Source organism: Heptranchias perlo, chromosome 37 (genome assembly GCF_035084215.1).
Source record: "Heptranchias perlo isolate sHepPer1 chromosome 37, sHepPer1.hap1, whole genome shotgun sequence".
NCBI classification, from domain to species: Eukaryota; Metazoa; Chordata; class Chondrichthyes; order Hexanchiformes; family Hexanchidae; genus Heptranchias; species Heptranchias perlo.
The window spans coordinates 14945294-14962941 of NC_090361.1; the positions used below are offsets into that span (position 1 = coordinate 14945294).

Sequence of the window (17648 nt, forward strand, 5' to 3'; positions counted from 1 at the left end):
TCAAGAAAAGCAGTGGTCCCAGCACTGACTCCCGGGACACACTACTGTACACCTCCCTCCAGTCCGAGAAACAACCATTCACCACTACTCTGTTTCCTGTCCCTTAGCCAATTCTGTATCCATGTTGCTACTGCCCCCTTTATTCCATGGGCCGCAATCTTGATGATAAGCCTACCACGTGGCACATTATCAAACGCCTTTTGAAAAGCCATATACACCACATCAGCTGCATTGCCCTCATCGACCCTCTCTGTTACCTCATCAAAAAACTCTTATTAGGTTAGTTAAACGTGATTAGCCTTTAACAAATCCGTGCTGGCTTTCCCTAATCAATCCACACTCGTCCAAGTGACTGTTAATTCTGTCCCGGATTATAATTTCTAAAAGTTTCCCCACCACTGAGGTTAAACTGACTGGCCTGTAGTTGCTGGGATTATCCTTGCACCCTTTTTTGAACAAGGGTGTAACATTTGCAATTGTCCAGTCCTCTGGCATCACCCCTGTATCTACAGATGTTTGGAAGATTATGACCAGTACCTCTGCAATTTCACCCTTATTTCCCTCAGCAACCTAGGATTCATCCCATCCAGACCTGGTGACTCATCAACTTTAAGTACAGCTAGCCTTTCAAGTAACTCTTCTTTATCAATGTTTAGCTCATCCAGTATCTCAACTATATCTTCCCTTACTGAGACTCTGGCAGCAGCATCTTCCTTGGTAAAGACAGATGCAAAGTACTCATTTAGTACCTCGGCCATCCCCTCTGCCTCCATGAGTAGATTTCCTTTATAGTCCCTAATCGGCCTCACCCCTCCTCTTTCTACCCGTTTACTGTTTACATGCCTGTAGAAGACTTTTGGATTCCCTTTTCTGTTGGCCGCCAGTCTATTCCCATACTCTCTCTTTGCCCCTCTTATTTCCTTTTTCACTTCTCTGAACTTTCTATATTCTGCCTGGTTCTCAATTATATTATCAACCTGACATCTGTCATACCCCCCTTTTTTTCATTTAATCTTATTCATTATCTCTTTTGTCATCCAGGGAACTCTGGCTTTAGTTGCCCTACCTTTCTGCCTGGTGGGAATGTGCCTAGACTGTACCTGAGCCATCTCCTCTTTAAAGGCTGCCCATTGTTCAATTGTGGTTTTGCCTGTCAATCTTTGATTCCAATTTACCCGGGCCAGATCTGTTCTCATCCCATTGAAATTGGCCCTCCTCCAATTGAGTATTTTTATTTTAGTGGTCCATGTCCTTTTCCATAGCTATTCTAAACCTTATGATACGATGATCGTGCTAATAGGTATATTCTACAGACCATCTAATAGTGGAGGGGAAGTGGAGGAAGAAATTTGTAGGCAAATATTCATCCATGAATAGAGATAAGGTCATGTGTTTATCGAGCTTCCCCTTAAATGCATCTATGCTATTCGCCTCAACCACTCCTTGTGGTAGCGAGTTCCACATTCTCACCACTCTGAGTAAAGAAGTTTCTCCTGAATTCCCTATTTGATTTATTAGTGACTATCTATCATATTTATGACCTCTGGTTTTGGACTCCCCCCACAAGTGGAAACATTTTCTCTACGTCTACCCAATCAAACCCTTTTAAAGACCTCTATTAGGTCATCCCCTCAGCCTTCTCTTTTCTAGAGAAAAGAGCCCCAGGCTGTTCAGCCTTTCCTGATGACTATAACCTCTCAGTTTTGGTATCACCCTCGTGAATCTCTTTTGCACCTTCTCCAGTGCCTCTATATCCTTTTTATAATATGGAGACCAGAGTTGTGCCTAGTGCTACCCAAGATTCGATACAAATTTAAGATAACTTGCATTTATATAGCGCCTTTCAGGACCTCAGGACGTCCCAAAGCGTTTTACAGCCAATTAAGTATTTTTTGAAGTGTAGTCACTGTTGTAATGTAGGAAACGTGGCAGCCAATTTGCGCACAGCAAGATCCCACTATTAGCAATGTGAAAATGACCAGATAATCTTTTTTAGTGACGTTGGTTGAGGGATAGATATTGGCCAGGACACTGGGGAGAACCCCCACCCTGTTCTTATTCAGATAGTGCCAGTACTCCCAGTGCAGTACTGAGGAGTGTCAGCCTGGATTGTATGTTCAAGTCTCTGGAGTGGGGCTTGAACCCATAACCTGCTGCCCACTGAGCCCAGGCTGACACTATAAGGGGGGCAATTGCAGAATTGTTTTTCAGTTGATGACACTGGGGAAACCCAGTCTCGCTCTTATTGGTCATATAAAATAGGCATGCTTCAATCAGTTTCCTTAGTAACTCATTGTGTTCAGGTGTCTGACCTGGGGGTCTATAACAGCTATTAATAGTTAGTCCCTGCCCAAGAGCCTGGTCCACTTGAACCCAGCAAGCCTCATCTGAAGGTGGAGAAGGGTTGGGGGACAAGGCGAGGAATCTACTTGTCCCGAGCTAGTTTCAGCTGGAGAAGGGAGATGAGCTAACTTGGCACAGACCAGGGATGTAACCTGGGTCGTTCTGTTCTGGTTTGAATGCTTAATCTACAATGTTCCTTTGCCGGTACTGCAGTGTTTTCCCCCACCCAAGGGAGCATGACAGTTTAACCTCCTGTCTGACCCCTCTGATTGTTGCTTGCTAATCCATCATTGGGAGTTGTTTGTGTTGTCTCTTTCCTCTCAGAAGCTGGCAGCTCGCACACAGGGTGACATTAGTGTCGGTGATCCTACCTTTCTCTGTTTACTGAAGGCAGTTTCTAGCTGACGGTAGGGAGTTTTAACAAGAATCCACAGTGGCAGAAATGGTGGCTCCCACTGCCAGTGCAGCTTAGTTCTCTCACTGAAAAGTTTCTTAAACCTGGTAGAATTAAAACTGTAAATTGAACTCTGCCTGTCTCTCTGCAAAGGTATAAACCTGATATCCCACGTGCATCTAAAATCAAACAGTGCATTACTGCTCCACTCTAAATATAACCCACTGGCATGGCTTCAGATATTCCCTGCCTTGAGATGTGCTCAGATAAACTCTGAATCCAATGCCTTTTGAGCAGAGGCTGATTTGAAGAATCGTGGATCTCCCAAGGTGTGAGCTTGGCTCAGTGGGTAGCACTCTCATCTCTCTCGAGTCAGAAGGTTGTGGTGGGTTCAATCCCCACTTGGCTTGAACGCAAAATCTAGACTGACACTCCCAGTGCAGTACTGAGGGAGTTTGGGGTGCCTTCTTTCGGATGCAACATTAAACCAAGGCCCTGTCTCCCCCCTCAAAGAGCAGGGGAGTTCTCCCTGGTGTCCTGGCCAGTATTTATCCCTCAATACTATCTGGTCATTTATCTCATTGCTGTTTGTGGAACCTTCTTGTACCCAAATTGGCTGCTGCATTTCCTACATAACAGCAGCGACTACATGCATCTCTGACAGTGCAGCACTCCCTCAGCACTGCACTGGAGTGTCAGCCTAGATTTTGTGCTCAGATCTCGAGTGAGACTTGAACCCAGGACCTTCTGGCTCAGGCGAGAGGGCTACCCACTGAGCCATGGCTGACACTGGGATGGATAGGAATGGCACTGCGGAGAGTGTGGTACCACAGAGAAGAGGTGATGTCTGATAATGGTCACCCATATCTGGGGAGGTTGAGGGATAAAAAGCCACGGTCACTGAGGATGTTGTTGGCAACTTTGACCAGGGCAGAAATGGGGTAGTTGGAGCAGACTGAAGAGTAGAAGGTGGGCTTTCTAAAGGATGATGTGATTACAGCAGTTTTGAAGAGTTTTGAGAGGGCAGTCTCTGAATGTTGGGATGAAGAGGGGGAGTCGATGAGTTCAGGAGCTGGGTCGGCATAGGCGCTCGCAGATACGAGGGGGTGGGGTGGAAGGCACAAAGTATTATGGGCTCAGGGCTAGGTTAGAAAGAGGCCGGGAGTAGGGCGTGGGCTGTTCAAAGGCAAGAGAGTCACTTCATGCAAGAAACCGAGGCAGCAGCCTGGACAGCTTCTGTTTCGGAGATGGAGAAAGCCACGTGCTCCTCACCTGGTGATGGAGGAAGAGGGTCGAAAGAGGCGGTTTGTGCTGAAGAGCCTAGGATTGCACTTTCCCTCATCCTGGACTAATGGGAAGATTTGGCTGCCGAGAGGACAAGGCAGTACTGCTTGAGCTGGATGACCAAGTCGCTAGTCCGCTCGAGGTTGTAGTCCTCCAATTTGACACTATGGAGGTGGGAACTGTGTCTGAAGGAGAGGGAGTCCTCTCGTGAAGACACGGACTCTTGTTAGAGTTCTGATCCAGGGATGCTGCCAACCCACCACAACCGCAGTTGAGTATACTGTCTGCACTCTTCTCGACTCTCCTATTCCCTGTGATTCGGGTTTTATTTTTTTCCTTAAATTTCAAACAAAAAAACCAGGTGAAGTTGACTGTAAGCAAATCCATCAAAAAATAAAACCCAACATTTTTCCCTTCCACTGACTTCAGTAGAAAGGAAAATCAGGCCAGGTCTATAATGGAGGCCTAATTTGGTATTGCTCAAAGCAAAAATGACCCCAATGGGCTCACACACTGTACTAGGAGTGTTACTGTGCGATAAAGATATTTTTATACGCTGTGTCTACATCAATGGAAACTGCTTCAAACACGAAATATCCAAAACCATTAGCAGTTATTTATGGTAACATTTGATTGAATCTCCGATGAAACATTACAAAGTCGAATGACTGTTCGGAGCTCCTCTTTGATCAGTGTACATGGCACTGTGAAGCGAGGAGCTAAATATCCCAGTTATACTCCTGTCTTTGATCGTCAGATGTGCCTGTCAGAGATTCCTCTGAAGGAGCAGCTACAGATGTTGAGCTTCAGATATCAATTGCCTCCTTTCCAAAATGTATCCTGATGTGTTGGATTACAAGTAATGTATGTTTCCGCTTCCCGCAATCTTCCTACTTTCATATTCGCAGGACCAGACATCAAGCATTGTTCTGATGCAGTCAAATTTTTTTTAACTGCAGTAACATCAAATGGGAGAAATCTGTTAGGCCAGCTTCCAGGGTCATTTTCAGGTTGGCAGGCTGTAACTAGTGGGGTGCCGCAAGGATCAGTGCTGAGGCCTCATTTATTTTCAATCTATATTAATGACTTAGATGAAGGGACCGAGTGTAATGTATCCAAGTTTGCTGACGATACAAAGCTAGGTGGAAAATAAGCTGTGAGGAGGACATGAAGTCTGCAAATGGATATAGACGGGTTAAGTGAGTGGGCAAGAAGGTGGCAGATGGAGTATAATGTGAGGTTATTCACTTTGGTAGGAAGAATAGAAAAACAGAATATTTTTTAAATGGTGAGAAACTATTACATGTTGGGGTTCAGAGGGATTTGTGTGTCCTTGTCCATGAAACACAGAAAGTTAGCATACAGGTACAGCAAGCAATTAGGAAGGCAAATGGTATGTTGGCCTTTTATTGCAAGGGATTTGGAGTACAAGAGTAAAGAAGTCTTGCTGCAATTGTACAGGGCTTTGGTGAGACCACACCTGGAATACTGTGTACAGATTTGGTCTCCATAACTAAGGAAGGATATACTTGCCTCAGAGGGGGTGCAACGAAGGTTCACTAGATTGATTCCTGGGATGAGAGATTGAGCAGAATGGGCCTATACTCTGGAGTTTAGAAGAATGAGAGGTGATCTCATTGAAACGTATAAAATTCTTAGAGGGTTTGACAGAATGTGGAGAGGCTGTTTCCCTTGGCTGGAGAGTCTAGAACTAGGGGACATAGCCTCAGGATAAGAGGTGGGTGATTTAGGACTGAGATGAGGAGGAATTTCTTCACTCAGAGGTTGTGAATCTTTGGAATTCTCTACCCCAGAGGGCTGTGGATGCTCAGTCGTTGAGTATATTCAAGACTGAGATCAACAGATTCTTGGACTCTAGGAGAATCAAGGGATATGGGGATCGGGCGGGACAGTGGAGTTGAGGTTGAAGATCAGCCATGATCTTATTGAATGGCAGAGCAGGCTCGAGGGGCCATATAGCCTACTCCTGCTCCTGTTTAGGTTCTTCTCCTCTCGCATGGAAAAGTAAGTCTCTAGACTATATTATATTTTGCAGCTGACTCAAACTCTCTCCCAAAGATGCAGCTAGTCCAAAGCCATTCTTTTAATTTGCAGAATTCTATCTAAAGTCATATAAAGGTACTCATGTTTGAGGAATGACTGAGCTCTGCCTCTGGTGTTATTTAGGAGCATGGAAATTGCTAGACCTGTAATTCACCATCCTGTTGGTCTCATGATACAACGATAATGGAATTGTTGACTAATCAGAGCAATCAATCTCAATCAATTAGTCTCCAACAGACCCAGACATGAGGTGAGGAAAACCCCAGTGATGGAGAGATTTGGGAACCATAGGTCTAAAGCCACCTGTTCCTCCCGATCCTGTTACACTCACCATGTCATGTCTCAAATTACTCATATACTGTTGTAGCTTTGAACTCACTTGTGCGTTAATATTTTATATAATATTGGTGATATTAGATTTAATTCTGCTTTGTGGTTATTATCACTATGGACAGTATCCTTGATGTACTCTGGCATTCACTGAAGTGATGGCATTGCCCGCTGACTTAGTCACAGTGTATAAATATACCTCTCCCAGTAAAGTGGCATATAGTGATCTTATTGCAGGGTGTCCTACACATAAAGGCTGCTCCCAATCTGTGCCAAATCAATTCTTTTCCCTTCCTCCTCCCACCCCCACTCAAGTTTCTCTCCTTTCCAAAGATTCCAACTTTTCTTTGCTGGGGTTTAATTCTGCAGGGGCTAGCCCCTCACTAGTACCTTTCCCAAATGGCGAGATGGGCAGGTCGGCTTGGGGGCATCGCGGCCGAGCCTGGTCATATCCTTACCCAGCATCCACATGCACATGCTCGCCTCTAGAAACCACTGGAAAGGGATTGGGGCTGGAACCCTGGCTGATTTCCTTTTTAAATGAACAATTGCAGCCTCCCAGCTGAGATCAATCACCCTGCAGTTCCACACACATTAAGGAGTAACTGGGACTTACAAAATATCCAACATATCTTTTTTTTAAAATCTTAACTTTCACACCTGTGCTCGCTGGTCCAACGATGCCTCAAATTTAAAAATCTCGTCCTTGTGTTCAAATCCCAACATGGCCTCACCTATTTCTGTAACTTCCTCCAGCTCTGCGACCCTCCGAGATCTCTGCACTTTTCTAATTTTAGCCTCTTGCGTATCCCCTGTTGTCATTGCCCCACTATTGGCGGCCATACCTTCAGCTGACTAGGCCCTAAGCTCTGGAATTCCCTCCTTAAACCTCTCCGCTTCTCCACTTCTCTCTCCTCCTTTAAGATGTCCCTTAAAACCTACATCTTTGACAGTCACCCGTCCTAATATGCGGCTCGGTGTCAAGTTTTGTCTATTTACGCTCCTGTGAAGCGCCTTGGGACATTTTTGCTATGTTAAAGGTGCTATATAAATGCAAGTTGTTTTAGGATTCTGACTACATTTTGTAGAATGCCAAGACTGCTGTTTAAGTGCTTTGTCTGCTCGGGAAGCTGGGGTTTCGAGCGGCAGTGACCGAGAGTTCTCAGACCCCAGTTCCAGTCCCCTACCGCAAGTGCTTGTGGACTGCGTTCTGAACGTTGCCAACTGCCTTGGTGTGGGAATGCCAATCGAGGGCCGGGAGTGCGAAAATGGCCCAATGCCAGCTGCTTAAACCCAGGGAATCTTGGTTGGAGGAAGAGATGAGGCCGCTATATACAAGTGTTATCACGCTGCCAACTGCTGAGTGCTTCTCGCAGTGAATTACTGAAGTGCTGTAACTATTGGAATGACATGTCCCCGCTTTAAGGATGTGAGCAGTCATGTAGCGAATGTTTTGCGTCAACCGGAAGACTCCTTAAACATCTTTCGAACTTTCTGACCACTTTTTTTTGAGAGTTTGCGCCGTTCTGGGCCTAAACCACTCTTGCACCGGGCTATCAAAGGGTGACTACAGGTAGCGTTCGCAGCAAGTGAAAGCAGAGATTGTTCCCCCTCCTCCCTCGCACCGCCCCCCCCTCTTCCCCCCCCCCCCCCCCCCCCCCCACAAGCTACCGTATAAATCCCCAGCTCCCTTGCGTGTAGCCAAATGTTGGAGTATACCGCAGTCTGACTCTCTGGGGGGAAAAAGCAGTGACATTCTGCCTCCAAAAGTCTCCATTCTTGAAGAGACTCTTTGATTTTTCTTTTACCCACACACCCCCCTGCCCCCAGTTAGTCCTGATCCAAATTATTCAAAGACCAACTATTTCTTAGAACCTCACTGTTAAGACTTTAGGAAAACACATTACTCGTGGGGCCCTCTACACTATGTCGTAACTCTCCTGTCGTCTCATAAACTGTCTCCTGCAGCATTTTAAAAATAACAACACGATCCGGACTAGGAGGTAGATTAAAGCGCTGGGTAGCTTACTGTTTGTGATGATTTTGGAGACGGGGTTTCCAGGTAAAGTCCATTGCTGCTGTACTCTGGTCTCCCTATGAAAGACTGGTGCGTATGAGGTTCGCTGTTCCCTTGTGCGCTGCCCACTGCATTTGTTCCTGCCTGTGGGTTCTATTAATATGACTGACACAAACTGAGCTCAGTTTAACAGCTGCAAATAAGGTGCTAGCATTTGCACATTAACGTAATGCTCATCTTGCCTTCTGCAAAGCTCTCCAGAACCCTGTCTGCATCAGAACTTACTCACCTGCCCTATCGGGGCATGAAGCAAGTGTCTGTCTTTGTCCACTGAGGAGTCTTTTTCTTCTTCATGAGCCTCGGACAACATATAACGTTTAAATCACTGCCCTCTTTAATTTGTAAGTGTCTCGAGTTGCTGATACTAACAGATCGTGGAGTTCTGACTCCAGGTTTATCCACTGATGAGGCATCAGCCCTTTCCAAGCCACCATGCCTGAGGAATCCCAACAACACAAGCCAGCGAGCGGGAGATATCAGCACAAATAGTACTGATAGCCTGAGTTTAATGGGCTACTAACACCCCATAGGCTGTAGTGTGCGCCCCAACCCCCGGCCTATTGGCTAAAGAAAATAGTCAAGAAGAGTTTGAAACTTGGCCCAAATGGTCTTATGTCCAAGAAAATACTTTCAAGATTCAAATTATCACACTCTGAATTTTCTTTTTACAACACAAGCAAAATACAGACAAAGAAAATGAAATGGGAACTTTATTTTTTCTGTGTTGGGTAACTCTGCGCCAAAGGATTCTCTCCTGGGTTGAAATACTAATGCTGTATATCGGGAGACCCTGGGTTGAAGTGCTAATGCTGTATATCGGGAGACCCTGGGTTGAAGTGCTAATGCTGTATATCGGGAGGCTCTGGGTTGAAGTACTAATGCTGTATATCGGGAGACCCTGGGTTGAAGTGCTAATGCTGTATATCGGGAGGCTCTGGGTTGAAGTACTAATGCTGTATATCGGGAGACCCTGGGTTGAAGTACTAATGCTGTATATCGGGAGACCCTGGGTTGAAGTACTAATGCTGTATATCGGGAGACCCTGGGTTGAAGTACTAATGCTGTATATCGGGAGACCCTGGGTTGAAGTACTAATGCTGTATATCGGGAGACCCTGGGTTGAAGTACTAATGCTGTATATCGGATTGGCAGCGGGTAAAGTGGTTTGATTTACAGATGACTCGCCCAATAGCTTTCCAATTCCGTAATCTCCTTTGCCACATTTCGAGAGAGCCTCTTCCTCATGGACGGCAGGCAGTTGCCTGGGGACAGGTGCTATGGTCACAGAAGGCCCGGGTACTGTACTGGTGTAGACTCTTGAGGCTGACTGAGCACACTTATTGGGTGGAGGGGGAGGCGGGGGATGCTGAAGGTGCCTTTTATTGGTTGGGGGGGGGGGGGGAGGAAAAGGAGAAGGAGCATTTGAAGGAAGGACACTTCACATTTATTTAATAAAATGGGAATTTTGGTTCTAAATAAAAAGGCATTGTATCAGTAGCATTGTGTTGGCAGAATCTGGTTTAATTTTATTATATTTTTCACCAATTCTCCTTGCTGTGGCCAGGTTCAATATGCTGTGTTCCTCAGTTCCTCACCCTAGTGACCCATTCATCTGTGATCCTTGACCGTGTCAGCTGACTATTCAACAGCAGGAGGCATCATAGTTGAGCCCAGTCTCAGCAGTAGATGCTGCTGGGAGCAAACAGCTGGGCCCTTTTCTCTGTTTTATTTCCAACTCAGTTTAACGTCTCCATCAAAAGATGGCACCTCCGACAATGCAGCACTCCCTCAGTACTGCACTGGAGTGTCAGCCTAGATTTTATGTGCTCAAATCTCTGGAGTGGGGCTTGAACGCGTGACCTTCGGTCTCTGGAGGTGCGAGTGATACTGACCGAGCCAAGCTGACGCAATTTACACTCTCACCAGTAACCAGCATTCCTAAATTCGACTTGTAACCCCTGGTCAAAGACACACGTTCAGTTCTACTCACTGGGTACAAGGGAAAGATCCCAAACCCTGGAAGTGGAAAAGGGAAGGGAAGGGCTGCAAGGCTGAACCCTAGTGTGGGAGGACTGAGCTACGGGGATAGGTTAGGATTCTTTGGCCAAGAGAGGGGCACTTGTTGAGGCTACAAAGTGCTTCCTGCCTCCTGAGAGAGGAATAGGATATACAAATGTACAAAATTGACGGGCAGGAAAAGACCTGCTGGCCCACCAAGCCTGCCCCACACACCATGATGGCTGGATCATCCTGACTAAACCCTTCCCCCTCCCTCCCCCACCACCCCCACAGCCATGTAATCTCCTGGGAGAGGTAAAAAACCCAGGGCCAATAAGGGAAAAAAATACTCTGGAAAATTCCTCTCTGACCCTCCTCAGGCGATCGAAACCAGCCCAGGAGATCACTCCGACCACGGGTTATCCATAAAGACGCTTGCCTTCTAAAATATGCTGATGGGGTGAGATGAAGAGGGGATGGGGGGAGGCTCGTGTGGAGCATAACCACCGGCATAGACCAGTTGGACTGAATGGTCTGTTTCTGTGCTGTACATTCTGTGTAACTCGTGCTGCAGCTCTGTGGGGACCTGTTATTTTGGACGTTCCGCTGACTGGCGTCAATCCCTGGTGGCGATCGAGATTCCTTCTTGGTTCCAGAAGGGTCGGCACTTTTCAAGTGTCTGAGTGCCCAGCATTTTCCCGTCGTAAACTCCCTTCGGGGCAGGAAGTGTGGGGGGGGAGGGGCCTGCCGATCACCGACTCACGGGCAAAAAGAACCTTCTGACCCACCATGTCCAGTCTCCCAGGTGCTACGGCCAACCCCGATGGGCTGGACCACTCTAGACGGCCATTAGTTTTCCAACAAAAATTAAGTTGGATGAGCTAATTCCTCCGGATCACCCAATCCTTCCGTGGCTGATGTTCTCCTGCTGTTTGGGTTTTAATTAGATTATATTTAGTTGGAGTTGTCAGAAGCTCACATTCCGGGGCTATCAGATTACCCCCTGCCCGTGCGGTCTCCTTTTTAGAACTGCCCTGTCTGGAAGCAGCAGATAACTGGGTTTTATCTCATGTCGCTGTGCCTCCTGGCAGGAGAATTGATTCAGTTTTACTTTTTGAGGAAAACTTTTTTTTTTGGAGAGGAAAGAGAGAGGTTAAATTTTCCTTTTTTGAGTAGAACCGATCAGAATGACAATGGACACGAGCGTGATGCTGCCAGAACCAAGCTTACTGTTTCTGCCCAGGCGGCCACGAATATTGCAGAAGAAATCTAAAAAAGCATCTGTTTTCTTTGAGGTGGAGATCTTGGACGCGAGGACCAAAGAGAAGCTCGGCTTTCTGGACAAGGTAAGCGCAGTTATACGTGCGTTTAAACAAAAAAACGTGTCGACGAACCGTCAACTAGTGGGGAATGTTCCGTGCTGTCACCCGACTTGCTGAATGTATCGGTGCAATGGGAAAATTTGTACTGTAGCCCGCAGCCCAGGAATTTCCTCTTAATTCATCACTTCACATTGCACCAGTGACTGACTTATCACTATTTCACCCATTGTACAGCTCAAATACTGACTCCCGATGCAGCCCAAGTTTCGAAGGACAGAATCTAGATTTATGCTAGATCTACACGGCTCGCCCCATACAGCACCAAAAAAATCCCACCCCAAGCACCAAGATGCCTCACTGAAATTCTAGTGACTGCGCTGCTACTGTTTAAAGCTTCTTATTTTGAGAGGAGGGAGGAAGCGTTGTTAGTAGCTCTACAGCTGGCAAATAGAGGTCCAGTCCGTCGGCTGGCAGTCCCGGTCTGCGAGCGAGCGAAGGCGTTATAATTGATCGAGTGGCTTTATCTCTCGGCCATCTCTATCTATTTGCAGAGTCTTGAATGTCGTCCCACGTGGGAGCTCAGTGGAGGTCACGTTGGGAACCCTTTCCTGAGATAATTGTGGAGCAACCTGCCAGGGAAGTCTATTCGGGCGTCAGCGGCCTGTGGTGCTCCCTGGAGGCTGATACTGCATGTTCCTTGACTCAGTCACTGTTTCTAATGATGGCAGAGAGAGGCTTGCAGCTGATGGTGGCATTCTATGCCCATTGTAGAGGGCATCAGATCCACCCTGTTTTGCTGCTACCTCTTGACAGTGAGCAAACGTCAGTTGTAGAAGTTACTTGAACAAGTGTGCGTATGGTACCGTGAAGATGGCTGCTGCCAGGCCAGGCTTAGATTAGGCAGATGAACAGTAGAGAGCAGGAAGATCCCAGACCTGATCACCAGCCTGTGCTGACCTCAGTGAGGGTGGAAGCTAGTCAGTGGTGCAAGTCCAAAGTCAGTTGCCGACCTATTTGCCCCAGGGCTTTCACTAAGTGCCTGTCAGTGATGGCAGCATCCTCGAGTTAGCAAGGGCTCTATGGGTGACTGACTGATCGGAACATGCCGCACAAAACTGCCGGAGGAGGCAGTCGAGCAGCTCCTGATGCTGCTGGAACACCCGAAGGTTGGGAAAATTCAGTTGTGTCTGACGGAGCCAGTCATTGTTGAGACTTGTCTCCTCCAGCCAGAGAAGGATATCGTCTTACGGAACAGGTTTGACGTGATTCAGGTGGAATGCTCCTTAGCTCGGGGAATGGATGCAAGTTCCCAATGTCACATATCTACCCTAGGCCTGGTGACACCAGCCTTTACATCGGTTGCCCTTTACATTGTTAGGACCCCGGCAATTGTTCACTCATTAAAATAGACGTTAGCAGATTGGGTTGAGGGATGTACCTTCTGTTCGCTGGCGGAGCAGGAGGCCACGATGAAAAGTTCTGGCTCACTCTATTTGTGCAGTAGCCACTTTAGGGCCAACAGGTAGAGATACTTCTGGAGAAGTCTGCCAGTTTTTTCTGAGGTTTGTCCCAACCCAGCACGGGGGTCCTGTACCACTGTTGTGCTCTTCGGTCTAATCATGTATGTACCCCAAACTCCACCTGTAGCTTTTGTGCCATTTTGGCATATTTTCCGAGCTTGTAGGCAGATATTGGATGAGGGAAAACGATCATTGTTGTCTTCCTTTTCAAAAGACAGACTTGCATTTATATAGTGGCTTTACAGCCAGTTAAGTACTTTTTGAAGTGTAGTTGCTGTTCTAATGTATGAAATGTGGCAGCCAATTTGCACACAGCAAGGTCCCACAAACAGCAATGAGATAATGACCAGAAAATCTGTTCTATGGTTGTTGGTTGAGGGATAAATGTTGGCCAGGACACTGGGAGAACTCCCCTGCCCCTCTTCGAATAGTGCCATGGGATCTTTTACGTCCACCTGAGAGGGCAGACAGGGCCTCGATTCAGCGTCTCTTCCGAAAGACGGCACCTCCGACAGTGCAGCACTCCCTCAGTACTGCACTGGAGTGTCAGTCTCTGAACCCACAACTTTCTGACACAGTGCTACCCACTAAGCCATGGGAGTTGTAAAGGTTTGAATCCTGGCCAGAGTTTCAAAATTTATTTTACGTACATATATAAGTTGGTTATATATTTTTAGGAGCATCGGATTCTTGATGTTTCACAGTACCTGCCCTGTTGCCCATCTGATTTCATGGGTTATGCATGTGCTGGGTGCGGTGCACTTGTTCTGTGCTCAGGACCCGATACTGTCACAAGTGGAGCTTGTTTTCCACCTCATCACAACCATGTTCCTGCACCAGTGCCAGCCTCTTCAAATGAACTTCACTGGGGCGTGATTCATCCTGGTCTGAAGAACGAGGACTGCCTGACGCATTGGGGGTTGAAGAATTGCTTGGTCTTGGGGCATGTTGGCATTGAGATTCCAATTTTAAAACTGCTCCCCTCTTTTTGGGTCCCCCCCACCACCACCCAATTCGCCACTCAGTGATCAGAGGTTAGCTGGGACTCTGACCCCAACCGCCCGATAGTGCTTCGTAATTGGCTGCAGGAGTGGGGTGGGCTAACCTGCCCCGTTAACTTTATCTAGTGTTGGCCGAGCCGTGCAGGGCAGCAGCATCTCAGGTTTGAGCCCCAGTCTGTGCTGAGTGAGCTGATCTCTGATGGAGTGGAAGTAGGAGGTGGAGGGCACCGGAGTTAGACTCTGAGTCCCTGGACTGGAGCAGTTGAAAAGTCGGCCAAAGCTTCCTGGTCCAGATTGTTGTCCTGTGACCCCTGCTGGAAAGTGCGGATGGCAAGGTTCATGCTCGGGTGCGCTTGGTTAAATTGGCACTCAGTCTGGCCTGGGACCCTGCATCACCAGGCCTAAATTAATTTAGTAGCTCACCCCAGACTCCCAAAGGTATCTGTTACTGTAGAAGCTGAATTTGGTTGTTTTTTTTTGCCCTAACTCTATTAAACTCTGATTTTTTTTTTACATATAGGTGGACCCAAATGCTACGATCGGGGACATCAAGGTGATGTTCCACAAGACCCGTAAGTATGCAGCTGGACTGCTGCTTGATAATTGGCGGGGAGCCCACCAGGGTCTGTTCTGTTCACATCTTGTTTTGCTTTGTCTCTTTATTGATTTCTCTCTCGATGCTGCTGTTGTTTTTAACCTGGCAGGGAGCTGAACCGCCCTTTACCCTAGTGTTTGGTTTAGTCGGCCGATAAACTCTCGCCCGTAGCTGCTGGCCAAGCTCATATTCCAGTTCCGGCTGGGATTCAGACCTGAGCCCTCAGCAGTTACAGTCCTTTGCAGCAGGATTGGCGGCCTTTAAAATAACACTGGTCGATAGCCTCAGACGCTGGGAGAATTGCGACACAGTTTTGACACAGCGCTGTGGCTATAATGGGTTTACTCCCCATCCCTCTCGCTGAGGGACATGGGTTCTGAGCACCCTCCAGTACTGCATCCAATTGGTCATTCATGGATGAGCCTAGACGGTGAGTTTAGGCTGGTTATTCTACTGTAGTGGGCATCACCGAGTCCAATCCTGCTCCAACCACACACCATAGGAGTGGGAAACAGGGAGATCACATTGGATCATGAAAAGCCAATTGTGGATTGATTAATCGGTGCACGTGATTTTCTGCACTGGGTGTGTCAGTCTGGATTATAATCGTTTTGCAGTATTCACCGATTAAATCTCTCCTATTTACAGGCGAACCAATACTCTGATGTGGCAATAAGTCTTAACGAGATGGTTCTCCCTTCTGTTTCAGATGCTAAGTGGTATCCTGCCAGGCAATCCATCAGACTGGACCCAAGTAAGTTTATAAACTAATTCCACGTCCAGGGAGCACTTAACACTCTGCTTGGTGCCCACCCCTAAAGTCGAGGCAGCGTGTTGTCTGGTTAAACCCCCCAGTACCCCTTGTGCACCCCTGGGGGTCCCCAAGCCTTGGCCATACCTCCTGCACCTAAGCTTCCATACTCTGCTCCTCATGTCTGTCAAACACACTCCATATTAATAGTTTGGTACGGAGACTCTTGCCTGTGCTGGTGGGTTTCCATAGGTTTTGTAGTCACCCAGCTGACCAAAATAAAATCACTCTGGTGAATCACCTAGTTTGAATCCGTGTCTGTCACCCTGTAACGGCGTTCCAGTGCGTTGCAGCACTGTGCTTGCCCTCATGGAAGGGGGTACACCACAGATTCACCAGAATGACACCGGGGCTAAAAGGGTTACATTATGAGGACAAGTTGCATAGACTAGGCTTGTATTCCCTCGTGTATAGAAGATTAAGGAGATGATCTAATTGAGGTGTTTATGATGCTTAAAGGATTTGGTAGAGTAGCTAAAAACTATTTCCTCTGGTGGGGGAGTCCAGAACAAGAGGGAAAAACCTCAATTAGAGCTAGGCCATTCAGGGGTGATGTCAGGAAGCATTTCTTCACATAAAGGGGAGTGGAAATCTTGAAAACTCTCTCCCAAAAAGCTGTGGATGCTGGGGGTCAATTGAAAATGTCAAGACTGAGATTGATAGATTTTTGTTAGGCAGGGGTATTAAGGGTGACTGAACCAAGGCGGGTAAATGGTGTTAAGATACAGATCAGCCATGATCTAGCTGAATGGTAGAAAAGGCTCAAGGGTCTGAATGGCCTATTCATGTTCCTGTCTAGAAGCAGTCTATGCCCACCAGAACTGGAGGGTGGTATATGCTGTCTTGGTAACAGAGGAACTAGTGTTTGTGTCATCCCACCAGTGGGTAGAGCAACCAGGTGAATGGAACAAGTCTCCTGCCTGTGTGTTACAGGCTGACATTCTCGCACTATTTCTGTACAGCACATTTCTAGGGGCTGGAGACTTCGGCTTTGAAACTACTCAGTGCAAATGCACATATGCTTATGGAGTGAATATTGACACCACTGTGTCAGTCAATGTATTGGGGGCGGGGCTTGAGAGTCTCTGGACTCGTGACCGAAACTATAGCAGAATCTCCCGATTACAGCAGGATTATTTTTCCAGCAAAATGCAGTGAGTGGAGGATAGTTACATAATACAAATTACGTGCGTAAAATCAATCCCAGTCACTTACAGCAGTGTGGTCGTCAGGCATGATTGACATTGCTCCCGCCTCTTCCCTGCATTCATCACCAGCTGAAAGGACAGGCAGCTTCAATGCTACCAGTGTTCCTCTTGTAAGTAGCTATGAGGCAGGAGAGCGTCTTGTTCAGCTGTCCTGTGGGGAGAGACAAGGCCTCCACCCAGTGCCTGCGCCCCACGAGTCTACTCCGATTGAGAACTCTCTGTCTGCGGGAAAACTGTGGGGCAATGAACCTCTGTTCCACCATTCGTGACCCAAGGCACTGGAGCATTGGTGTGTCTATTGAAAAGTCACCCAAAGATCGGTCTCATTCTATTAATCTTTAGTCTGCCAGGTCCAAGGATTTTAAGGATTTTCTTTGGAAAATAAAGATTAATTGATTTAGTCTTTCAAAAAAAGTGGTTCAAGTCTGTATAGAACTCTGATGGACAGATTATAAAAGCAGTGATGGAGGGCAGTGGGAGAGTGGTTATTGGGAATCCAGCTCTAGGTTTAAGCCCCCTACTCCCTCATGTAGAGGTGAGGGGTCGATTGAGCTGCAGAATAGTGAGCAAATGTTGTAATTGCAAAATCCCCAATTACTTGATAGCCAGCACCAACTCTGTGTCCAGTATGATCCGTGCAAAGTGACACTGAGATGCCGTTCTGTCTGGGTTGAAGTAGTCCTGGGTGCGTCACTGCTTTA

The 17648-nt window shown here is 47.1% G+C and overlaps 2 protein-coding genes across 2 annotated transcripts in view; one reads left to right on the top strand and one right to left on the bottom strand.

The window, feature by feature from the left end:
- The window catches only part of nxnl1 (nucleoredoxin like 1), a 42985-nt gene extending 34416 nt beyond the window's left edge, over positions 1–8569 (bottom strand). The window contains exon 1 of the mRNA XM_067973169.1: positions 8445–8569. The gene's annotated coding sequence lies outside the window, so the exon portion shown is untranslated. The remainder of the gene's footprint in view (positions 1–8444) is intronic.
- LOC137304532 (very-long-chain enoyl-CoA reductase) overlaps positions 1–17648 on the top strand; it is a 60154-nt gene that overhangs the window by 13241 nt on the left and 29265 nt on the right. The window contains exons 2-4 of the mRNA XM_067973168.1: positions 11786–11836; positions 14854–14905; positions 15638–15682. Coding sequence (XP_067829269.1) covers positions 11786–11836; positions 14854–14905; positions 15638–15682 — 148 coding nt within the window. The remainder of the gene's footprint in view (positions 1–11785; positions 11837–14853; positions 14906–15637; positions 15683–17648) is intronic.